Source organism: Colias eurytheme, chromosome 13 (assembly GCF_061535395.1).
Source record: "Colias eurytheme isolate Ceu_HAF_F1 chromosome 13, ilColEury1 Martin Lab GWU primary, whole genome shotgun sequence".
Classification (NCBI taxonomy): Eukaryota; Metazoa; Arthropoda; class Insecta; order Lepidoptera; family Pieridae; genus Colias; species Colias eurytheme.
The window spans coordinates 5,735,030-5,755,754 of record NC_142992.1 but is presented as its reverse complement, the minus strand read 5'-3'; the positions used below and the strand labels follow the sequence as shown (position 1 = coordinate 5,755,754).

Sequence of the window (20,725 nt, the reverse complement as noted above, 5' to 3'; positions counted from 1 at the left end):
CGTTAAAACTAGGTAAAACAAAAATAATGGAAAATCCATGCCTTACTTACCTATATAACTAATTTGTAAACCTAATGTAATGCAATGAGCTTCGACTTATTTACAAAATACAATGTACACTCACCGAGTCATAAATTTAAATAAATAAAAAACAAGACACAATTCACAAATATAGTATGCAGCTCTGCAAGGGAAAAGTGATTTGTCGGGTAAATAAAAAAGTCAACATGATTTCATATCTACTTGTATTTTATTCAATTATAAGCATAATAAATTGCAAATTGGAATTTGTACTTTCATCCGCATGTATCAGCTGATAGTGAATACGTTCTTAATAGATACCTTCTAAGAAACCAGACTATTATACTGATAACAGCATGATTCTGTTACTGATATTTGAGTACAGCTGTATAAAATCAACTTTATTAGTAGATATAGCGCCATAATATGTGCAAGGTTATCATTCAGATATATTCAATTTTTGTGACATATTTAAAAAAAAATTATGTTATTAACACTTTTTCCGTGCAAGTATAGATACAGTACTTCTAGTTACACACTGCTTTGCTGTATTTTTATACTTATCATGAAAAAATAATCTATTAAACTGTGTCTTAAAAAATATCACTAACTTATGTGCTCATTATATTTACCAGTTTCACCATTTTCATAAAATTACTCAGAAACCCACACACGCTTAGCAGCTTATACATTGTGTCCCTCCGTCGGTGTAGTAAGCGTTGGGTAATGGAATTTTTTTATTTTTGCATATTCTTATTAGGTACGTAAAAAAGACTAAAGCATGATTCACGCTACACTGTGGCCCAGAGTTGAGTGGAGGAGGCCGGAAAGGCCCTAGTTGGACAGGACGTAATGTTTGATCGTGAACAGGTCGGGGCACGGCCCAATCGCGACACAGTCGAAATCGTAAACCTTTCTAATTTTTTTCCTATAACTCGATGTCTTTATTCCTAGCTTTTCGCAGCAGCATATAGCGCTCCACTAATATAAGCATTTTACCATAAATAAATAAAAACATAGATATTATTAAACGTGAGCACGTGTGCAAGTGCCAAGGTACGAGTGTGCACACTGCACATAGAGTTGTGCGCTATCCGACTGTCACATCGCTTCGGCACCACAGCAGGCCACCAAGAAACGCATAACTTGAAAACGCCATTAATCCCTTTAAGCTTAGAATACCGACGAAGGGACACCTGTATAATCTTAAATAAATAATATACCTAAGATAACAATTTATCGTTAAGCCTAGCATCATAAATAGTTGTAGAAACCGAAAAGACCCATTTTTAGTAAAGGGTTAATAACAATTAACAAATAAAGTTTAAATCGGTTAGCTTTACATGTAATTCCATATTTTAGTGTAAGAAGTGACCTACGGGAACCTTTAAGGCTTTAATATTAATACTAATTTTATTGTGCTTGCTTTGCATCACATTGAATATCACAATTACATTTATTCTAATAAATTAATATTCTTCTAAGAAATCTTCTATATGCGTTATAATATTTTCTGGAGCATTTAAATGGACATGATGAGTTCCCTCTACTTCTATATAATTTACATCGGCCGTTTGTTTTAATTTTTCTATTACTTTCATGTAATAGTCTAATCTTTCCCAGTTCTGACCCGGAATAGCTCTAATATTCAGGACTTTGCATTTTACTTGACTCGCATATTCTAACGCTGTCTCTATAGACATCATTCCTAAGCCAGATACTTTTAGTCTGGGATCACGTTTGAAGTAAAAGCCCCTTTTCTTCATAGATGGCGGGGTTGGAGCCATGCCTCGTTTCATCAACACCTTGCAATTATCCCTCGATACTGACCCTTTATATGCATCTAACACTATATCAATCATTTCTTCATACTCGTAACACGGGATTTTATCCTCAGTTAAATTTTCATAATCTAATATCTTATTTATCGACCAACCAGTCGCCTTAACCATGATTTCAGGCGGTCGCACAGCCGGGCTGGCAATATCGATACAAATTATTTTGTCAACGTCATCAGGATATGATGCAGCATACATAAAACTTAATGCACCTCCAAGGGAATGGCCAATGAGGCTAATTTTTTCCCATTTAAAGTGTTTCACTATCCGTCGAAGAAGTACCACGCCGTCCCAGAAAACATAATAGATCATACCAGTAGGGTAATGAGACGAATTTCCATGACCAGGTAAATCAATTGCTAGTACTGATTGTGAAGCAGGCAACATTGGAATAAGGTTGTCCCAGGTGCCTGCATTGTCTTGCCACCCATGAATAGCTATGAGCGGCTGCTTATTTCGCGGACCCCACCATCTTCCAGCTACATGCCCCCAAGGGACAGGTATTTCAATTTCTTCTACAGTCACACCAACTGGTAATTCTGCAAAAAAAGAAAATAAACAATATAATTTCCATTATGAGATTAAATAGATTTTAAAGGTTTATTTCTATTTGATCAAAAATGCAAGTTTATAGTGTTGGTTCTAATCATTCATAAGTTACTTACTATGATACTATCCATGGAAGGAAACTGTTTACTATTATTACTCCACTCTAGTTTACTTAATTTGCGAAAAGATTAAAAGTAATGTGGTCTTCCTAGTGTTTATAAATACATAATACAGATTAAATCACTAGAAATACACAAAAAATCATAAAATATTGATAATGTTATTACACTTATCTTCCAAAAAGTTAATCTAGCATATCATGTTCCTTGATAAAATTCATTTATATACCTTATTTATATACCTTTGATCTTATTGTTGTTTTTTTGCATATCCACAATTTTATATGATATTGACAAAAGGTTAAAAATTATAGGGAATACAAAATGTTACTTCAAATAAAATTTAAATATATCCAATGAATATATGCTAATTATTTTCGTAAAGAAATAAATGTAATTAGATTTTTAGTACCTATAGTATGTTTATCAATAGTAATTAATGATGTTTAATTAAAACAATTAAATTATGCATGAAAAATTGAACTTCTCTGTTAAATTCTGGAACGAAAAAAAATAATTGTTTTGGTGGTGAATAAAAAATATTACAATTTTTTATGACATAATAATCTTTGGTTACTCATAAATTATTATCAGTAATATCAGATACAAGAACCAACTACCTATCTAAAATATATTTAAAAATATTATTGAAAGAGTTAGACAGGTTAGAAACACACAGGAATGCATATTTCAAATTCATAATAAAGTTGAAAGTTCTTTATTAAAAAGATTCTAAAGAACTTATATTTGTGATTAACTTTAAAAATTTTATTATTATTCAGCCTTGACAGCATCTTTTCATATTTTAACTTTTTTAATTAAAAAACCCTACATCTTGTATGGAAATTTTAAGTTGGTAAGTACAATTTTAATTTATTCTTATTTCTTAATGATTAATTCTACATTTTATTGTATGCAAATAGGATTTAAGAAATAAGACTTTGAATAGAACAAATAAAATTGTTTACTTATTCTAAACAAAATTGGAAATACCGTCTGTATTTTCTGTCTTTTTAAAATTGAAATAAATATCTAATACTATTGTGTAAGAAAATATTGTGTCACTATTATCTTGTTATGATAAAAAAAAATTATTTGCTATGATCAGCAAAATTTTATCATTTATTTTGTAAAACACACTACCTAGTTACACTTCCTTATGCAATGTGTCATAAGGAAAAGTGTACAAAAAATGATGAATACATATAACAATAACCTCCTCCTTTTTTTTAAAGTCGGTTAAAAAATATGAAACACATTACACAAGCCATTTGGTGTAAAGAGGTCTTTAGACCAGATAAATTTTAAAAATTAATAGTGGGCTATCATTATTACAAAATTAGAGCCCAGCGTTTTTGAACATCAAAGTTATTCATTTATAAATCACATCAAATTGTTTTATTATGTTTGCTTTTCAATTATAAAATAACGTAAAAAACACTTAAAACCCAAATTTTGTAATAATTGGAATACAATTTACATATGGAGTGTGAATTAAAGTTAATAACCAAGGTCAATTTACTTCATATGAACTCTGTAACATGCCTGCTGAATCAATAATTTTACTTATTACCTAACCATAGTATGGAGAATGTTTTGGTAAAAATGTATACTTAAAATGTTATAAAATAGGTTTAAAAGGATGAAAATATCCTGTAAGAAATCAATAAAATGTGTATGTGTATAAGTGGCAAGAAAAAAAATCTGTACAGAAACTAAAGTCTCGATAGTGTAAACCTTGACACAGTACTAATTGCCTTCACTTGGTTCAGTGATGAAAAAATTTTTAATTTATGTAACACAAAAACATCCACATGCATAATTAGTAAAAATATGATAAAATACGGTTATGAATTTAAAAATGAATACAAACCTTCCATTTGGTGTCCGTTCATATTTATAAAACAATATAACGTGTCAATATCTTCGAAATTATTTCACTTCTAAACGAATTAATTCTTCCTGAGCGACACAACACTTTCCTTTCACTATTCAAGATATACTGAATTTATCATTTGCAGCAAATGATTTGCTAAACCACTGTCAATATAGTAATATTGTGTATTATCCAAAACTCAAGTCACGACTATTGAACGAGACTTTATGGCGCAATATGAAATAAATCAATCATCAATACTTAGGCAGACAGTTCGCATCGAATAACATTGCGTTTAAAATATAAAATACCGCAAACTGCAAAGTACTGCAATGATAGAAAATTCTTAAGTCTTCAGAACAATTTATGTTCAGATTGTTGCTGTTAGATAGCCACACAATATTTTAAATGAATAGACATGATTCATGTAGTACCATTCCGAAAATAATCTTTATCATTTTCATAAATTCCTTGATTATTAATAATTCAACAAATACCTATGACGAATACGATATTATTGACATTTTAGTTTTTTCACTTCGCACTTTTGAGTTTTACGTATGACACTTGAGTTGACAGCTGTCCAACAGCTGTTGAGGGCACAGATGTTTATACATACCACAGAGCAAGTAATATAGGTAGTGTTGACGCTGATGATTGTGAATTGCCAGTTTTTAATTATAATTTTGATTTTAATTAATCTGTGCCGCGCGGTTTAGCATAATATATTGTGTACATATAGTATAGTATTAGTACAGCTCACAGTACAGCTGTAAGTACAGTTCTTAGGGGTCAAATAAGTTATTGAATCGATAAACGGCACACTATGGCCAGTTAAATTAAACCCAGTTTAAAAGAGTTTAAACGGAATTGATATTAGAAGTCTGTGATATTAGGATTCAAATGTTCCTAAACGCATAAATTGTCAAAGTTATTGGGTCACTTTTGGGTCAATATTCAATAACAATATTGAACAGAACAAGCGTTAAAAATTCTCAGAAACTGGGCATTAATAACATAATTACTGTGATAATTACAATCATACTTCAATCACAGATTACAAAAATATTGATAATATTCTCCTTTCTTCTTTACTAAGAGCGAGCGCGCACGAGCAACTTTGTCTCCGCAACTATTTTGTCTCCGCAACTATTTTATCTCTCCACCCTTGGGCTAGTATGAAAGTGCGCGCACGTAGCGACGCAACTCCCCATACAATTGATGGGAGAGACAAAATAGTTGCGGAGACAAAGTTGCTCGTGCGCGCTAGCTCTAATATAATATTAGTTAGTAAAGAAGAAAGGAGGATTTATTGAATACCAGCGATATCGATTTATCATATCGATTATCGATTAGCATTATCCCGTATCCGTTGATTTAAACAAGTTTAATACGTTTTTTTATCACTCTTTTCGTAGTAAATATTTTACCTGTATATACCAATACCGTATAAAATAATGATATAAAACTTATATAAAACTATGCATTATTTAAAATAGAGTTATGTAAAATATTAATTATTATAAAATATAATCCAAAATCTTGCGTGTTTGTAGTGAATAACCACATGAATAACAGTATCAGAATCATCGGAACGTGATCGGAACCCATCGGAACCCTTTACGGAACGAATCTGTACCAAACAGCCAAACATCGTCAAACAATTTGGCGTGGTATTTTTGGCGTTGACATTTATGATTTTACAATTTTCACAGATGTGAGTTTGTCAATGTTGTTTCAGCGTCATGAGAAGTTGTGAATTGTGACTTGTGTGGAAAAAAATCAACAGAAACAGCAACGTATACAGTTTTTCGTAATGGCAGAAAAGAGGAAAACTAAAAAGCGCAAAGAGGTACATATTATTTGTTACATTTATATTGTAATTGATTAATTTTAGAAACTTATTAAAAATTGGTCTACTTTTATGTGGTTATTAAATTTTTGCGTTGTTGTTTTGGAATTTCAGACTATAGCTATTTGGAAAAAAATATATTCTTGGATAGATTAATATTTCCTTATTTAATTACGACAAAATTTGTTTAACTATTGATATTTCAATTAATAACAGTGACGCAATGATTGTTTTTGCTAAGCTCGTCTGAAGCCTGAAAGTATACACGTACGTATATTTCCAACGTCTGCAGATCCGTGATGAAATGTTTTAAATTTAATTCCTTAACTACATACGAGTGATATCTTGAAAGCGAGAAATATTTTTAAAGCATTAGTTGCAAATTACAATAAAACGCATATAGGGCGTACAAATTACAATGCGCAGTTGTGCATAAACATCTGGGTATTTTAAAATTTTATAAATAACTTCGATCCTTCCGGCGTTTCTTTGTTTGATCTTTGCCAAGCTACTCAACTATACTCTACATTTTGTTTGCAGCGAAGAAAGGTTAGTCAAAATATTTCTTATAAATTTAATGTAAACAAAGTTTAGCTACTGATATAACCTGCCTTTATTGTAGCAATAATTAATTACTTTTCTGTAAATTGTGGAAGAAAATCAAAAGACCACAGGTTGTGTTTGATGATGCATTAATATTATTTTCTTCTAACTACTTCTTTTAAAATGAAATATTGAGGATAAATAAAAGTTTCTTTAAAATGTGTAGATAGTAGGTACATTATGCTTGGTTTTTGTTATAAATAAAAAACTAATTATCAAAGTATATATTCAGGTTTACCTAAAAAATTATGCAATAATCAGTACTTATCTCCTTTTAAAACAAATTAATTCTGTGTATATTGTGTAAGTATTAATAATGAGATTAAAATATAAAAACCCAATGCACAAAGACATTGTTTCAGTCATAGTTTAATGTATTCATAAAATACAATAGATGTTTGTATATTAAAGACACATGTTTATCCATACTAATATTATAAATGCGAAAGTAGCTCTGTCTGTCTGTCTGTTACTCAATCACGCCTTAACTACTGAACCAATTTGCATGAAATTTGGTATAGAGATATTTTGATACCCGAGAAAGGACATAGGATAGGTTTTATCCCGGAAATCCTACGTGAATGGGCTTTTCTTTGAAAACGCGGGCGCTTTATATACAGGAAAGTATAAAGATGGTGAATGATTGTTTGTAAGTAACTATTCAAGTATACAGCCTACTTTGCCGTTACTAAATAATGTATTTTCATATCAAACTAGCTTTCCGCCCATTCCCGTAGGATTTCCGGGATAAAACCTATCCTATGTCCTTTCTCGGGTATCAAAATATCTCTATACTTAATTTCATGCAAATTGGTTCAGTAGTTAAGGCGTGATTGAGTAACAGACAGACAGATAGAGTTACTTTCGCATTTATAATATTATAAGTATGGATGTTCATAGGTACGTAGTAACTATAACCAATAACAGTTAACTCCAAAACTAATATATCCATATTATGTGATATATTCGGCTCTGGTCTCAAGTTAATTTGTATGGGTTGTATCATCTGCAAAGTTATTTTTTTCTTTTATGATATAGGATAGCAAACGAGCAGACGCGTCGCCTGGTGTTAAGCGATACACGCCGCCCATAAGCATCCACTCCACTGGGAAGTGGATGTGTTGCTGTCCTCAAAGGGATTTGGAAGGAGTTAGGTAGAAGGGGTGAGGATGGGAGGGAATGAGGATAGGGAAGGAGAGGATGGGTAGGGAATGGGAAAGGATGTGGGCCTCCGGACCCCTCACTCACCGTACGGAACGCGACAGTAAACTGTCACTATGGCGCCGATATTCTGTGAGGGTGTGGTACCTTCCCCGGTGGTAGCGTGGCCCAATTCGTGCCGAAGCATGCTCGACTCCCACTCTCAAATTCTTACAGCTTTAATACATATTAGCACCAATAGAGTAAATGTCCGATGACACTTTCACACATGTCTGATTACTTTTTGTTATAAATTTCTTATTTCATTTTTAAACAGTCCAATACATTTAGAAGATAATTTAAAAACATGTTTTGTAATAAAAATAATTTTTTAGAGATGCCGTAAATATGTGGACCCGTACCTTTAGACTTTGTGTACCCTAAAATATGATAAAGTTGTATAGTTTTGTTGTTTGAACACAGTACACACCAATCTCAGGTATGACTGGTTTGAATTGAAAAATGGTTTTTGTCTTGGACAGTTATCAAGGAAGGCTAATGACATATTTATTTGACATCATTAAAAAATATACTAATTTAAAAAAAATCCTTAATATAAGTATCTCGCTGTGCATATTTCAAAATGTCTTTTCCGATAAGGTTTATATTTAAAAAAAATCTGTCATGGAATAAAGTTAAATTTGGCAAATGTACATATGATTCTTGGGATAGTGTAAGGAAAAATGTACTCTATTTTCTAAACGATTAGGCTGTTTGAACAATCTCACAATAATTTATATCATTTGTTGACATGAGCTGATGTAATCATTACGAATCATGCATTATTTGTAGTTGGTAACAATGGTTACCAAGATTAAAAATTATATCAGTCAGCCTTTAGAACTGTTAAACATAAATTTGTATATTCACATGAAGAGGTCAGACATAATACAAAATATAATAGCTATGCAATAATTAGCAGTACAGATGTATGTTTGGTCAACATGTTTGGTGTTACACTTATTCCAACTCTAGAAATTGTCTCATCATCATACATCTTTATATATGAACAATTTATATATATGTAGATGTAAAGGGTCTATTTTCTCATTCCCTCAACTTACTGGACCTATTTGGCTGTAATTTGTAATACAAAGACTGGAATTACATCCGGTTTGCAAAGTAAAGAGTTATGGACTTCAAACAAAAGAAAAGTCTTTTTTATCTCTCGAAAAAAATTATGAGTCCATCAATTAACCGATTAGCACAAGTATTTATATTTTAAATCTAAGAATTTGAATTAAATTTAAATTACAAGATGAATGACCTTAATTATAATTTCTATTTTTTTTTCGTATAGATTTTATCGTGCGTATATCATTAATTATTACGTAAATCTCATAACGCATCAAACTAAAGCAAGACCGTGTTTATTACTTTATTCGATCCACTCCTATACACGATAAGAGCATGACAATACGATTATATTTTGTGAAATATACCGCAATGTCGTTCCAATTTATATGTTGAGGTAGAGAATGTCCCGCTTTCACCGGCGGTACACAGTATTAGAGCCATAGTCAGTAGCCACACGTGTTTAGACCATGGAGGAAGAGTTTGTAAGTTTAATTCACTTTATCCATAGAAAACCCCCGTAAATAACATTAGAACGGAGAAATAGAATGCTTATTATACATATAGTCTAAGATCCCACCGCAGGATCAGTGCGCTCATCGGTTTTTTGCTGAAAACCGAATTTTTATGTATATTTATAATTAGGAAAATATATATCGACTAGGTTGCCAGTCAAAATTTGGCCGCAAGCATGTTTAATTAAAAATTTTCTAATCGATTTTTGGGAAAAAAATTCGTTCACTTGTTTTTTGAATAAAATGTAGTCTACATCACGTCAAATGATATAAAAATTCTAAAAAATCACGGTTGCCGCTTTTCACCTAGCCGCAACATCTTGGCAGCCTGGTGCAAACAGGTATGATTTCGATTTATTTTTACGTTCATAACGCACATTTATGAATCATATATCAAATTAAAGCTAATTTTTTTCTATTTATTATCATATATGGTTGCCTAATTAAATCCCGCCGCAAATAAGGGTTGCTGGCTTTTAAAAATTATAAATATAGGATTAGTGCGTTCATCGTTTTTTGCTGAAAACCGAATTGTTATGTATATTTATAATTAGGAGAATATATATCGACTAGGATGCCAGTCAAAATTTGGCCGCAAGCATGTTTAATTAAAATTTTTCTAATCGGTTTTTGGGAAAAAAAATCGTTCACTTGTTTTTTGAATAAAATGTAGTCTACATCACGTCGAATGATATAAAAATTCTAAAAAATCACGGTTGCCGCTTTTCACCTGACCGCAACATCTTGGCAGCCTGGTGCAAACAGGTATGATTTCGATTCATTTTTACGTTCATAACGCACATTTATGAATCATGTATCAAATTAAAGCTAATTTTTTTCTATTTATTATCATATATGGTTGCCTAATTAAATCCGGCCGCAAATAAGGGTTGCCGGCTGTTAAAGATGTTGAATATTTAAGGTTGAGTGTAAACATGCTTGCGGCCAAATTTTGACTGGCAACCTAGTCGATATATATCCTCCTAATTATAAATACATATAGTTACATGAAAATTTGGTTTTCAGCAAAAGACCGATGAATGCACTAATCCTATATTTATAATTTTTATAAGCCAGCAACCCTTATTTGCGGCCGGATTTAATTAGGCAACCATATATGATAATAAATAGAAAAAAATTAGCTTTAATTTGATATATGATTCATAAATGTGCGTTATGAACGTAAAAATAAATCGAAATCATACCTGTTTGCACCAGGCTGCCAAGATGTTGCGGCCAGGTGAAAAGCGGCAACCGTAATTTTTTAGAATTTTTATATCATTTGACGTGATGTAGACTACATTTTATTCAAAAAACAAGTGAACGAATTTTTTTCCCAAAAATCGATTAGAAAAATTTTAATTAAACATGCTTGCGGCCAAATTTTGACTGGCAACCTAGTCGATATATATTCTCCTAATTATAAATATACATAAAAATTCGGTTTTCAGCAAAAAACCGATGAACGCACTGATCCTGCAGCCGGATCTCGTACTAATATACGTGCCAATAAGTTCTCGAAGTATTTCGGTACTAACTATTGTTATATTAGTTTCCAAAGTGTTCTGCTACTTACTTATTTTTATTATAGGCTTTTTTGAAATGCAAAATTAACTTAAATCTTTTAAAAGTTACTAATATTTTCATAATTGAAATAGGATTAGGTATTAAAAACACTAACCCTAAATCGAAAAAGATAAAAGACCTCTCAAGACATTAGTAACTTGAGACATTTGTTGAATATTGATGCAAATGTTTTGTAATTGCTAAAACATGTATCTGTTGTAATAATTTAGTGTTAATATTACCTTATTTTAATATACCATTATACATGAACTACTTATGAATGTATGTTTTTCGTATCTAATTAGGTCTCTAACCTCACGAAACAAGAAATGCATCGCATTTTTTGCATCTTATCAGTTTTTATTTGAAAATTCGTAAGGTCAGGGGCAGTGCATTGGCTGATCTTCGGTCAGCTACCTCGCTTTATCGATGTTGATCAATGAAATTAGGGCTGTATCGCTATACAGAAGATGCTTCTTTTGGTCCAAATTGTCGTGTAGACATCGTTACTTTACAATTTTATGATACGACTTTACATTAATTTTGTTTAATTTACAATACTATAATTTATTGAGGTATAATTTTGACTTAAAAAAATTTTAAGTTTTTAAATGTATTGTTGTTTAATAATTGTGTAATATTGCATGAAATGGAGTCTCTTAATAACAAACGTATCTTTCGTGATGCTAAAGTAGTCTGGAAAATTGATATATTCAACGTAGTTATGTAACTGTAAACTTCATGCAAGTTCAATGCCGCGATGTTTTGTCGTCTCTTAATTCTATACATCCTTACGCTATTATTATGGACATTTTTATTTGATTAAAGTCGTTGAAGCAACTGGATCAACTGAAAATAATAAAATTTTATTGTGATAGAAACAATTATTGAAAAAGTGTACTTTCTTTGTGTACCTATGGGCTATGATGTAATTTTATTATTTTTTTGTGTGGTCTATATTGATCAATTGGAAAACCTAATAACTCGACTTCCAGCGACTTCCAACTTATAAAAGTTCCTGTATAATTACGAAAATATCTTTAGAAGGGAAACCAATTATATGCCATTAAATAACTGGATCGTTCGATACTGTATGATGCACTTTTAGTCATTTTGTATGTTGATGTTTCATGTTTCCAATAGAAACACCTGGCGACTTAAATTATGTAATAAATTGGCATATTTATTTGGATATTACAGACACAAATCACTAGCAAGTCAATGAATATAATCGCTGACTGGTTTATTGCTATCTATAATATCTTACAGTTAAGTAGTTACGACTTAAGTTTCTAGAACTTTCTATGGATTGCTATAGGTTGCAATAAGACTTTGAAATAATGTAAGACTTTGGAAATGAAGAAGTCCTCGGCTTTAATGGCCTTTTACTACCTAGTACTTTTTTACATAGAAAACATTGGCTCTACTACGTAGGTACTTTTCGATTCCAATATTTTTTCCGACAACATATAATAAGTGATAAACCGACTGAATACTACGCTATAGAGTCTAGAACTATTACAAAAGGATCACATTAAATAAAATTTATATATTACTTTTCAGGAGTTCGGTGAACCGCCGGAATCGGAGAAGGCAACCAGCGACGAATACGCGGTTGCTAAATGGCTGAAGGCAAACGTACCAACGAAGAAAACAAAATTTTTGAACCATCACGTCGAGTATTTTACTGGTATGTTGTTTGTATTATCTGACCGTACATAAGTTTATGTAAATTATTTTTATCTTATATATAAAATTCTCGTGTCACAATGTTAGTCTGCATACTCCTCCGAAACGGGTGGACCGATTCTCATGAAATTTTCTGTGCATATCGGGTAAGTCTGAGAATCGGCCAACATCTATTTTTCATATGTACCACGGGCGAAGCCGGGGCGGGCCGCTAGTTACTATCAAAGAGTGTGTAGGTGTTGTATCAGGAGTTTAGAAGGTATAAATGAGTTGTTAAAGAATACGATACTAATTAAAAAAATTCCATCGCTCTTGGGAACGTTTTAAATAAAACTTATGAAATAGATCGCCCTCTGTATCTGTCTATCTATTTTTACTCTAATTCTTTCCAACGACAACGGATTTGGAACCGAATCTTGAGTTTTCACCATGTAAATTTGTAATCATGGCCTACATAGCCTAATTTGTGTATTCAGGTTGTTTTAAAGTTTTAGTCATCTTAGTATTGGGTATCAGCAAATGAGCACCGTTTCAAAATCAGTTAAACGCTTTGGTTATAATATAATACCACAGATTAAATTTATAATACTACACTAGTAATATACGGTAACAAAAAATGACTTGAGGTACCAGCTTTCTGGAGGTTTCTGGATAATTTTGCGGTAGTTCATTCGCCGTGCCCAAAATATCAAGAAATTTTTTATTTTATTGTCAATTTCGTATAGATTACCCCTTTATCGACACCTTAAAACATTAAGAGGACCAGAAAAGGTTAACAAAATTTACGTGCGCCTTTTCAGGTCGTTGACATAAACTAAATTAGCAGCAAAACTTGTTTAGTCGTTAGAATTATGTTTTCTTTTATTTGAAAATTATTGATTATGTTAACAATGTTTTGTACATATAGGTCCAATTAAATAATTCAGTTATTCACTCTCTCTCTTAACTATCTCTTTTATTTTTGTGTTTTGTGTAGTTATTTTGGGTTATGACGCCATCAATATTCGACGATCACTTCGACACCTAAAAATAACTATTAAGTTTTTATTTATAAATGGAATATTTATTATTTATAGAAGCTTTCTTCAAAGTAGTTTTACTCAAATACTAAAACTACTCAAAATGTTCTACTTCTTTTTTTTCGTTAAAGATGCTATAGTTATGATTAACGATCTTGAATGGGTTATTGATGAGAATTTGACCTTAACTATTGAAAAGGAAATAAATTATATTACTATTTATAGGTTATTTAAAATGTAAACCTGAAAAAGGAGGTCTCAACTCACAGGTCAAAATGGTCATGGTCTCAGTCAGATTTATGTGTTTTGGTTAAATGTAAAGGCATTAATACCACCTTAAATTCTTAAAATCCAATTTTCTTACGGTGGATTTTTATCAAACGAGCGAATGCTCATACTAACCCGTTACCCGACTGTCAAATTCTTTTAGGGCCGATTTTTCAATCCTTGGATAAAATTTATTCGTCGAATAATGTATAAAACTACCATTTTAAAAACTTTTTCTAATTGCCCGTATTTGACAGTTTACGTGACATTTTAATATTATCGTGTAATACTTTATTGGACGGATAAGTTTTAACCAAGCATTGAAAAATCGGCCCTTAGTCTAAGCAGGCGTAGAGATTGTATGTAATGTAAAATGTTCTAGTACTGAATAACATTGAATACGAGTCGTTTACACTAAAAGATCACGAAATAATGCACTTGCTCTAGCTCTATGTTCGTTTGATGTAAATACACCGTTACAGGCATACCGTATATAATATATAAAAACACATATTACGTGTTTATCAAATGAATAATAAAAATTTTGAAATTGATTTAGAAAATCAGCTCCACTTATAAAATTCATTGCACTATTTTTATTTTCATTTTATACCACAGTATTCATGGCTATTATTTTATCGTTATAAGTGTTATAACTTATAACACATTAGGTGTATCCGTAACCGTGTAGTTAATTTCATAGAGAATTCGTTCTTATGCTTTATTGTTATAAAGTTGAGAATTCTAAAAAATGTATGAAATTACATGTGTAAAGTTAATTCAAGTAGGTTATCAATGTTATTTTTCGCTAATATTATCCCGGCAAACTATAATGATTTACATCCTATGTTTATAAATATTCTTTAATTTCCTGTTTAATGTTTTTTCCCTTGGTAATAATATAAATGCTTTTAAAACATTAAACATTAATCTGTAATAGAAGTGTTGCTTAAACTGAAAAGGTATCCTAATATCTTTTAAGGAACGAAGGCGAATATATTCATCTACAAATATTTATATTCAATTCATTCATTGATAACAATTTTACCATAATCAAGAGCATTATTGTTGGAATAATGCTCTTGAAATCAATGCAGTAATAAAATTTATATTAGTAATTAAATATAATAAAGTTAACATACTTTTTAGTTTTGTGAATTGCAATTACTATCACCCAATATGAAATTATTTACACAGACTAAAAACATATGTCACTAAAATGTCCATATCTTCTTTGTATTAGTTTTATTGTATGCGATAAGTGCTGAAAGCCATGTTATCGTGTAACAGTAATCAATAATTCATTAAGTATGAGATAAGCCGATTCGGGTTCGAGACCTTTTTAAGTATAAAAGGATAACCGAGCTACTTTGTTTCGATCTGATGTTTAATAATGATTAATGCAAATAAAACTGCAGCCCGATCCGACTTCACTCTTTTAAATCGTGATTAAAAATGTTACTATGATGTCTTATAGCAGTATTTAAGGCAATATTATTTCTTGTGTGGGAAAGTGATGGCGCGTCTACCCCATATGGCGCTGTCATTTTCACACACTGGATTTAATACTGCCTTAAGACGTCATGTTACGGGGTCAGACTGAATCATATTATTGTATTCTATCATCTAAGTGCATCCCTTTCAGTGTGAAACGATAGATATTTAAACATACAAACATCTGTAACACCCGTAGCTCGTTCCTTTCAAAAACTATGAATCGCAATCTAATGAAATAGTTGTAATCACAATTAAATAACTAAAGTATGATAAAGAAGACGATGGATTACCTTCTTTAGAATCTTCTAGTCTTCTCTACTTTTTAAATAATTTGAGATATTATATTTATTATTGAATTAACATAGAATTGATCCTTATCAGTGAGTCCTATGGTTGAAATTTGTAACATTATGTTATTTTTTCCTTGTATTACAGGCACAAAGGCAGTCGACGCATTGTTAACATCAAAATGGGCAACTGGCAAGAATCCGCTTTTCACGAATCGTCTCGAAGTTACGGACTTTTTACATCTTATGCTGCTACATAAATTATTCCACAGGGCTAAGAAGGTATTTATAAACATATTTATTGAATGATTTCAATTATTGAGATAAAATTCGGTTTTATCGCTTGTCAAAATATTTTCTAAGCATGACATGGTTTGGCCACGAATGATAGTTGATAATTAGGAATTATCCTATGATTTCAACAATATTATTTTTAGGCTCCTACGATATATTTAGTAAATTGTAGATTAGATTAATCATATGTTAATCTAATTAATTGAATTTTGAAAAAAAAACAGTATTTATAAGTATAATTGTTTTCAGGTACCAGTAAGTGAGCAAGAATTGAAAGGTAAATCAAAGAAGAAGGACATTGAGAAATCAAGCAAAAGTGGGGATGAGAAAGATGGGGACAAGGCCAGTGCTACTGAGGGTAAAGTAAGTACAATATTACATTCAATTTTGGTCAAAATATTTAATATGGTGTAAGACGAAAAATATAAAAATGTCTGCCGATACACTCTGGAGAGTAACATTATTGTCATAAATATTCACCTATGATTATTTCCTGTAAGTGTGAATAATACAAAAATATTTTAACATTATTACTGTGGACTGTAAAGTGATTCCAATAATTAATCTTATATTGAATACCATGCAGAATCAAAATTCTAGTCTTGTTGCATAATATGATTTTTTTTTTAAATCAACGAATACAATGTTTTCAGGACAAAGAAAACAAAGAGAAAGAGAAGAAGAAACGCAAGATACGTCTCGAGATGCACCTGGAGCAAGTGTTCCTGGACAGTTTGGACGCGTACGTGTGGATATACGACCCGATGCCGTGGTACTACTGGGTGTGCGGGGCGCTCGTTGTCTTCGGAGTTATCGGGGTTTGCATGTTCCCGCTGTGGCCGGCTACTGTTAGGTGAGTTTTGACAAAATGGATAGAATTAATAAATAAATGAACACATATTTTATGAAGGATTAAAACCCAGTTTGTTTGTAAATTAAAATATAAACACTAATAATGGTTAAGAATTGTTTAGTTTGTGGCTTTTAGTGGGTGGGGCCATCTAAATCTATCTACATCATCTAATCTAAATCGAATCTCGGTGAAAAAAAATTCACATCCAAAATATTTAAAATCGAACCTTTTTTTAGCAGGATGAGGATGAGCAGATGTAATACATAACCTATTACCTAAATATGGCTTGCATAAGCACAGCCCTTTAGGTGGTCTTGCAAAAGCTTTGTTTCTTCAGTTTTCACTTTTCATTTTATAATCTTGAGTGCGTTTTGTTCAATTTGTTTCTATAATTTCTAGTGCTTTACCTAATACAATTATTTTATTCTTATTCACAGAAAAGGCGTATACTACCTAAGTATCGCGGCAGCTGCGTTCCTCGTGATGATCATAGTACTTGCCGTACTGCGAGTGGTCGTGTTCTGTCTGGTTTGGATCCTAACACTATCCAGACACCATTTGTGGCTTCTACCCAATTTGACAGAGGATGTGGGCTTCTTTGCGTCCTTCTGGCCATTGTATAAGGTATATATAGTACTGTTATATTAGCCAAATCGGTACAGATATTTTAGAGATTTTGAGAGATAAACAAACTGTCTCTACACGTATAATTCCCGTGCTAATAACATTCTTGGCATATAAACTATCCTATATCCTCCCTCAGGTAACAAACTATATTTGCACCAAATTTCATTCTGATCGGTTTAATTGTGTACTGTTTAGGCGTGATAGAAGAGACAGACAGACAAACATACGGATAAACACATTTGCTTCCGCATTTATAATATTAGCGGATATAGTAGGGATTAACAGAATTACATTTCTGTAACTTACATACTATACTTTCAGTACGAATACCGCGGGCCGGGCTCTGACAGCGACAAGGCGAAAGGCAAGAAGAAACGCAAGAAAGACAAGCAGTCAGACGATGAAAATGAGGAAAGGCCTCCGCTGATACAAGCGGAGACTTCGCCCCCGGTCAGCGAGCCTTCGCCGACAGTGGATAGCGGGGAAAAGTAAGCATTTTATACTTATTTTGGTCTAAAAATAGATTAAGTAAAGGCAGTATACTAGACAAAAGCAAGAAATACTATGACTAAGTTGAAGAGAAGACTCCGCTGATACAAGCGGAGACTCCGCCCCCGGTCAGCGAGCCCACGCCGACCGTGGATAGCGGGGAAAAGTAGGCATTTTTTAATTTTAGCATTATTTTGCTACATTAAGGTTCAATCTTTTCCAGAAACAAGAATAGATAGTTGTATATAACTGCCTTCTTTGAATAGAAAAATCTTGCAGTGTATTTCATTGCAAGATTTTTGCTGCACTGATATTTCTTATTATTTGTTCTACCTATGCCTGTTTATAATTAATTAAGCTCAATTAATTATAAATACGCTTTGGATTCTTCCTTATTACACGTAAGCGAGAGCTAGCAAAATAAATATTGAACCAGGATAAATTATGTTTTTTTTATGTTATTTTTTCCTATAATTGTTCATGCTGCCAATTTATTATTTCCAGAGAGGAACCACAAGAGCAGGAAACATTTCCTGACTCCACATTAGCGGAGAAACACTCAGAGTCGGACACAGACAACAGCCAACGTTCCTCTACAGACAGGGATTTTGAGATCGTTGAAACCGCCGACTTGGAACAAGACACACACACTTAGACATTCTTATTTATTTACACGGTTTGTAACAAGAAGCTTATATCTAATACACTGGAGATTTCAGTATGAACTTTAACTTGTAACAAGAAAATATGACCTTGAATGACGCCTGTATGTTTTTTTGAAAGGGATAAAAAACATACAGGCGTCATTCAAGGTCATATTTTCTTGTTACAAGTTACCTTTCACACCTAGGTAGTTAGGTGTGAAAGGGATAAAAAACATACAGGCGTCATTCAAGGTCATATTTTCTTGTTACAAGTTACCTTTCACACCTAGGTAGTTAGGTGTGAAAGGGATAAAAAACATACAGGCGTCATTCAAGGTCATATTTTCTTGTTACAAGTTAATGTTCATACTGAAATCTCCAGTGTATTAGATATAAGCTTCTCGGTTTGTAAATTTAAATCGATTAATAACATGATTTAGAGTAAATTACTAGTACCGAGTAAAATTTTTGGATTTTATTGTTCTTTTTTGTTGATGTAATACTTGCTGTCAAAGGAAAATTCGTAGTTGCCGTTCCAGTGGAAGAAAATCTATCGTTTGTCAGGTTTTAAAACTATATTTCTAGCTAATTTCATCCAATTTGGTTTAGTTTAGTTGTGAAAAATGAAAACCTACAGATAGTTTGCATTTATGATATTAGTATGGAATATCACCTATGTTACTTATAAAATTTTTGCTATTGAAAGGTAAAATGATAAAATAGCAATATATATTATCAAGTTTAAAAATTGGTTGCCTTTTTGCTCCATCGAATAAAAAGAGCTTTCTTTACATCACAAGCTAGCTAAATTTATAGTAAAAATATATAAAACTGATTTTATAGCAATTGACAAATTATATTATTTTTTGATTTAAATTTATGTGAGTGAACCAATGTACTATCTTCGGTTACTCTGCGTTATAGGTAAATTTTATGTAGTTAAAAATAACTATGTGACAGGCCTATTTTTTTTATTCGTGGCTAAAGCAAATATACGAAATTATTGTTAAATAATTTCAAATTAAACTTTTATAAATTCCAATTTTAATTCGATTGCGGATATTTTTCCGTACTTTATGGAAAGACAATGTCTTAAAATTAATAATTATAATTTTATATATTATACTTTTATGAGCAGACTACCGAAGACATTACATAAAATACACTGTAGATCGGTTAGAATACACAAATTAGAATATAATTTTATAGTATTTCTGACAAACATGGTTTCTAGTTTGAATTTATTTAACTAATTAAACAATAATATTTTATTAATAAATGGTGGTAGTTAATTTAATGAAATTATGTTGCATTTGTAGTATAAGCCTGGGGAAATCTCTACAGCATAATATCTAACACTATTTATATTTCTATCTCAATTTTATAATAACTATAGTTAAAATTCAAACTAGAAACGATACAATGTTTTATAATAATAGACGATTTTAGAGAAATAATTATAACGTTTATATTATAATGCAATTATTTTTGCATGTTTCGTGTATTATTTGTATTCGTGTCGATCAGTTTGTGATTTAATATTTTTGGTGCTGTTTTTATTGTAGCGTTTTTACGCTTACATGCATTTTATTTAGTCTGTGGACTATAGTTTATACTCAAAGCTTGGGAAATTATCTGTGATGACAGCCTTGTGTGATTATGCACACTTTTTTTCTTTTCTTTTTTCTTCTATATCTATTTAAAAGTAGATAAAATATCACTAAGACATTCAACGCGTAACATATCAACTAATAAATGAAATTGAATACGCGTCAAATTATTTCTTTATTTATTATTTCACATGTTTTCTATTTATTGAGTTTGAACTATAGCACTGCACTCTAAT

General features: G+C 31.5%; 2 protein-coding genes across 3 annotated transcripts; one reads left to right on the top strand and one right to left on the bottom strand.

The window, feature by feature from the left end:
- Positions 1-231: 231 nt before the first annotated feature.
- On the bottom strand, positions 232-4,916 carry kraken (serine hydrolase like 2 kraken). The gene is made up of 2 exons (XM_090108816.1): positions 4,401-4,916; positions 232-2,398 (listed from the first exon to the last, which is right to left on the bottom strand). Exons 1-2 carry the CDS (start codon positions 4,420-4,422, stop codon positions 1,491-1,493), a joined length of 930 nt encoding a protein of 309 aa, XP_089964942.1. The 5' UTR covers positions 4,423-4,916; the 3' UTR covers positions 232-1,490.
- Positions 4,917-6,100: 1,184 nt separating this feature from the next.
- Positions 6,101-19,030, top strand: Trp1 (translocation protein 1). Of its 2 annotated transcripts, none has more exons than XM_090108423.1 (8): positions 6,101-6,255; positions 12,777-12,903; positions 16,121-16,254; positions 16,516-16,629; positions 16,920-17,119; positions 17,557-17,743; positions 18,068-18,234; positions 18,740-19,029. In XM_090108423.1, the coding sequence occupies exons 1-8, from the start codon at positions 6,220-6,222 to the stop codon at positions 18,888-18,890; spliced, it is 1,116 nt and encodes a 371-aa protein (XP_089964549.1). In that variant the 5' UTR covers positions 6,101-6,219; the 3' UTR covers positions 18,891-19,029. The 2 variants fall into 2 exon arrangements, with proteins under 2 accessions (XP_089964549.1, XP_089964550.1); XM_090108424.1 differs by lacking the exon at positions 6,101-6,255 and adding an exon at positions 9,499-9,617 and having other exon boundaries at positions 18,740-19,030.
- Positions 19,031-20,725: the final 1,695 nt, after the last annotated feature.

Bases quoted from the DNA above. Each gene is read 5' to 3' on its own strand.
- kraken (XM_090108816.1), bottom strand. From the start codon at position 4,422: ATGAACGGACACCAAATGGAAG. The intron at 2,399-4,400 runs GTTTGTATTCAT...CTTTTTTTGCAG, and splicing joins GAACGGACACCAAATGGAAG to AATTACCAGTTGGTGTGACT.
- Trp1 (XM_090108423.1), top strand. From the start codon at position 6,220: ATGGCAGAAAAGAGGAAAACTAAAAAGCGCAAAGAG. The intron at 16,630-16,919 runs GTAAGTACAATA...CAATGTTTTCAG, and splicing joins CCAGTGCTACTGAGGGTAAA to GACAAAGAAAACAAAGAGAA. The intron at 18,235-18,739 runs GTAAGCATTTTA...TATTATTTCCAG, and splicing joins ACAGTGGATAGCGGGGAAAA to AGAGGAACCACAAGAGCAGG.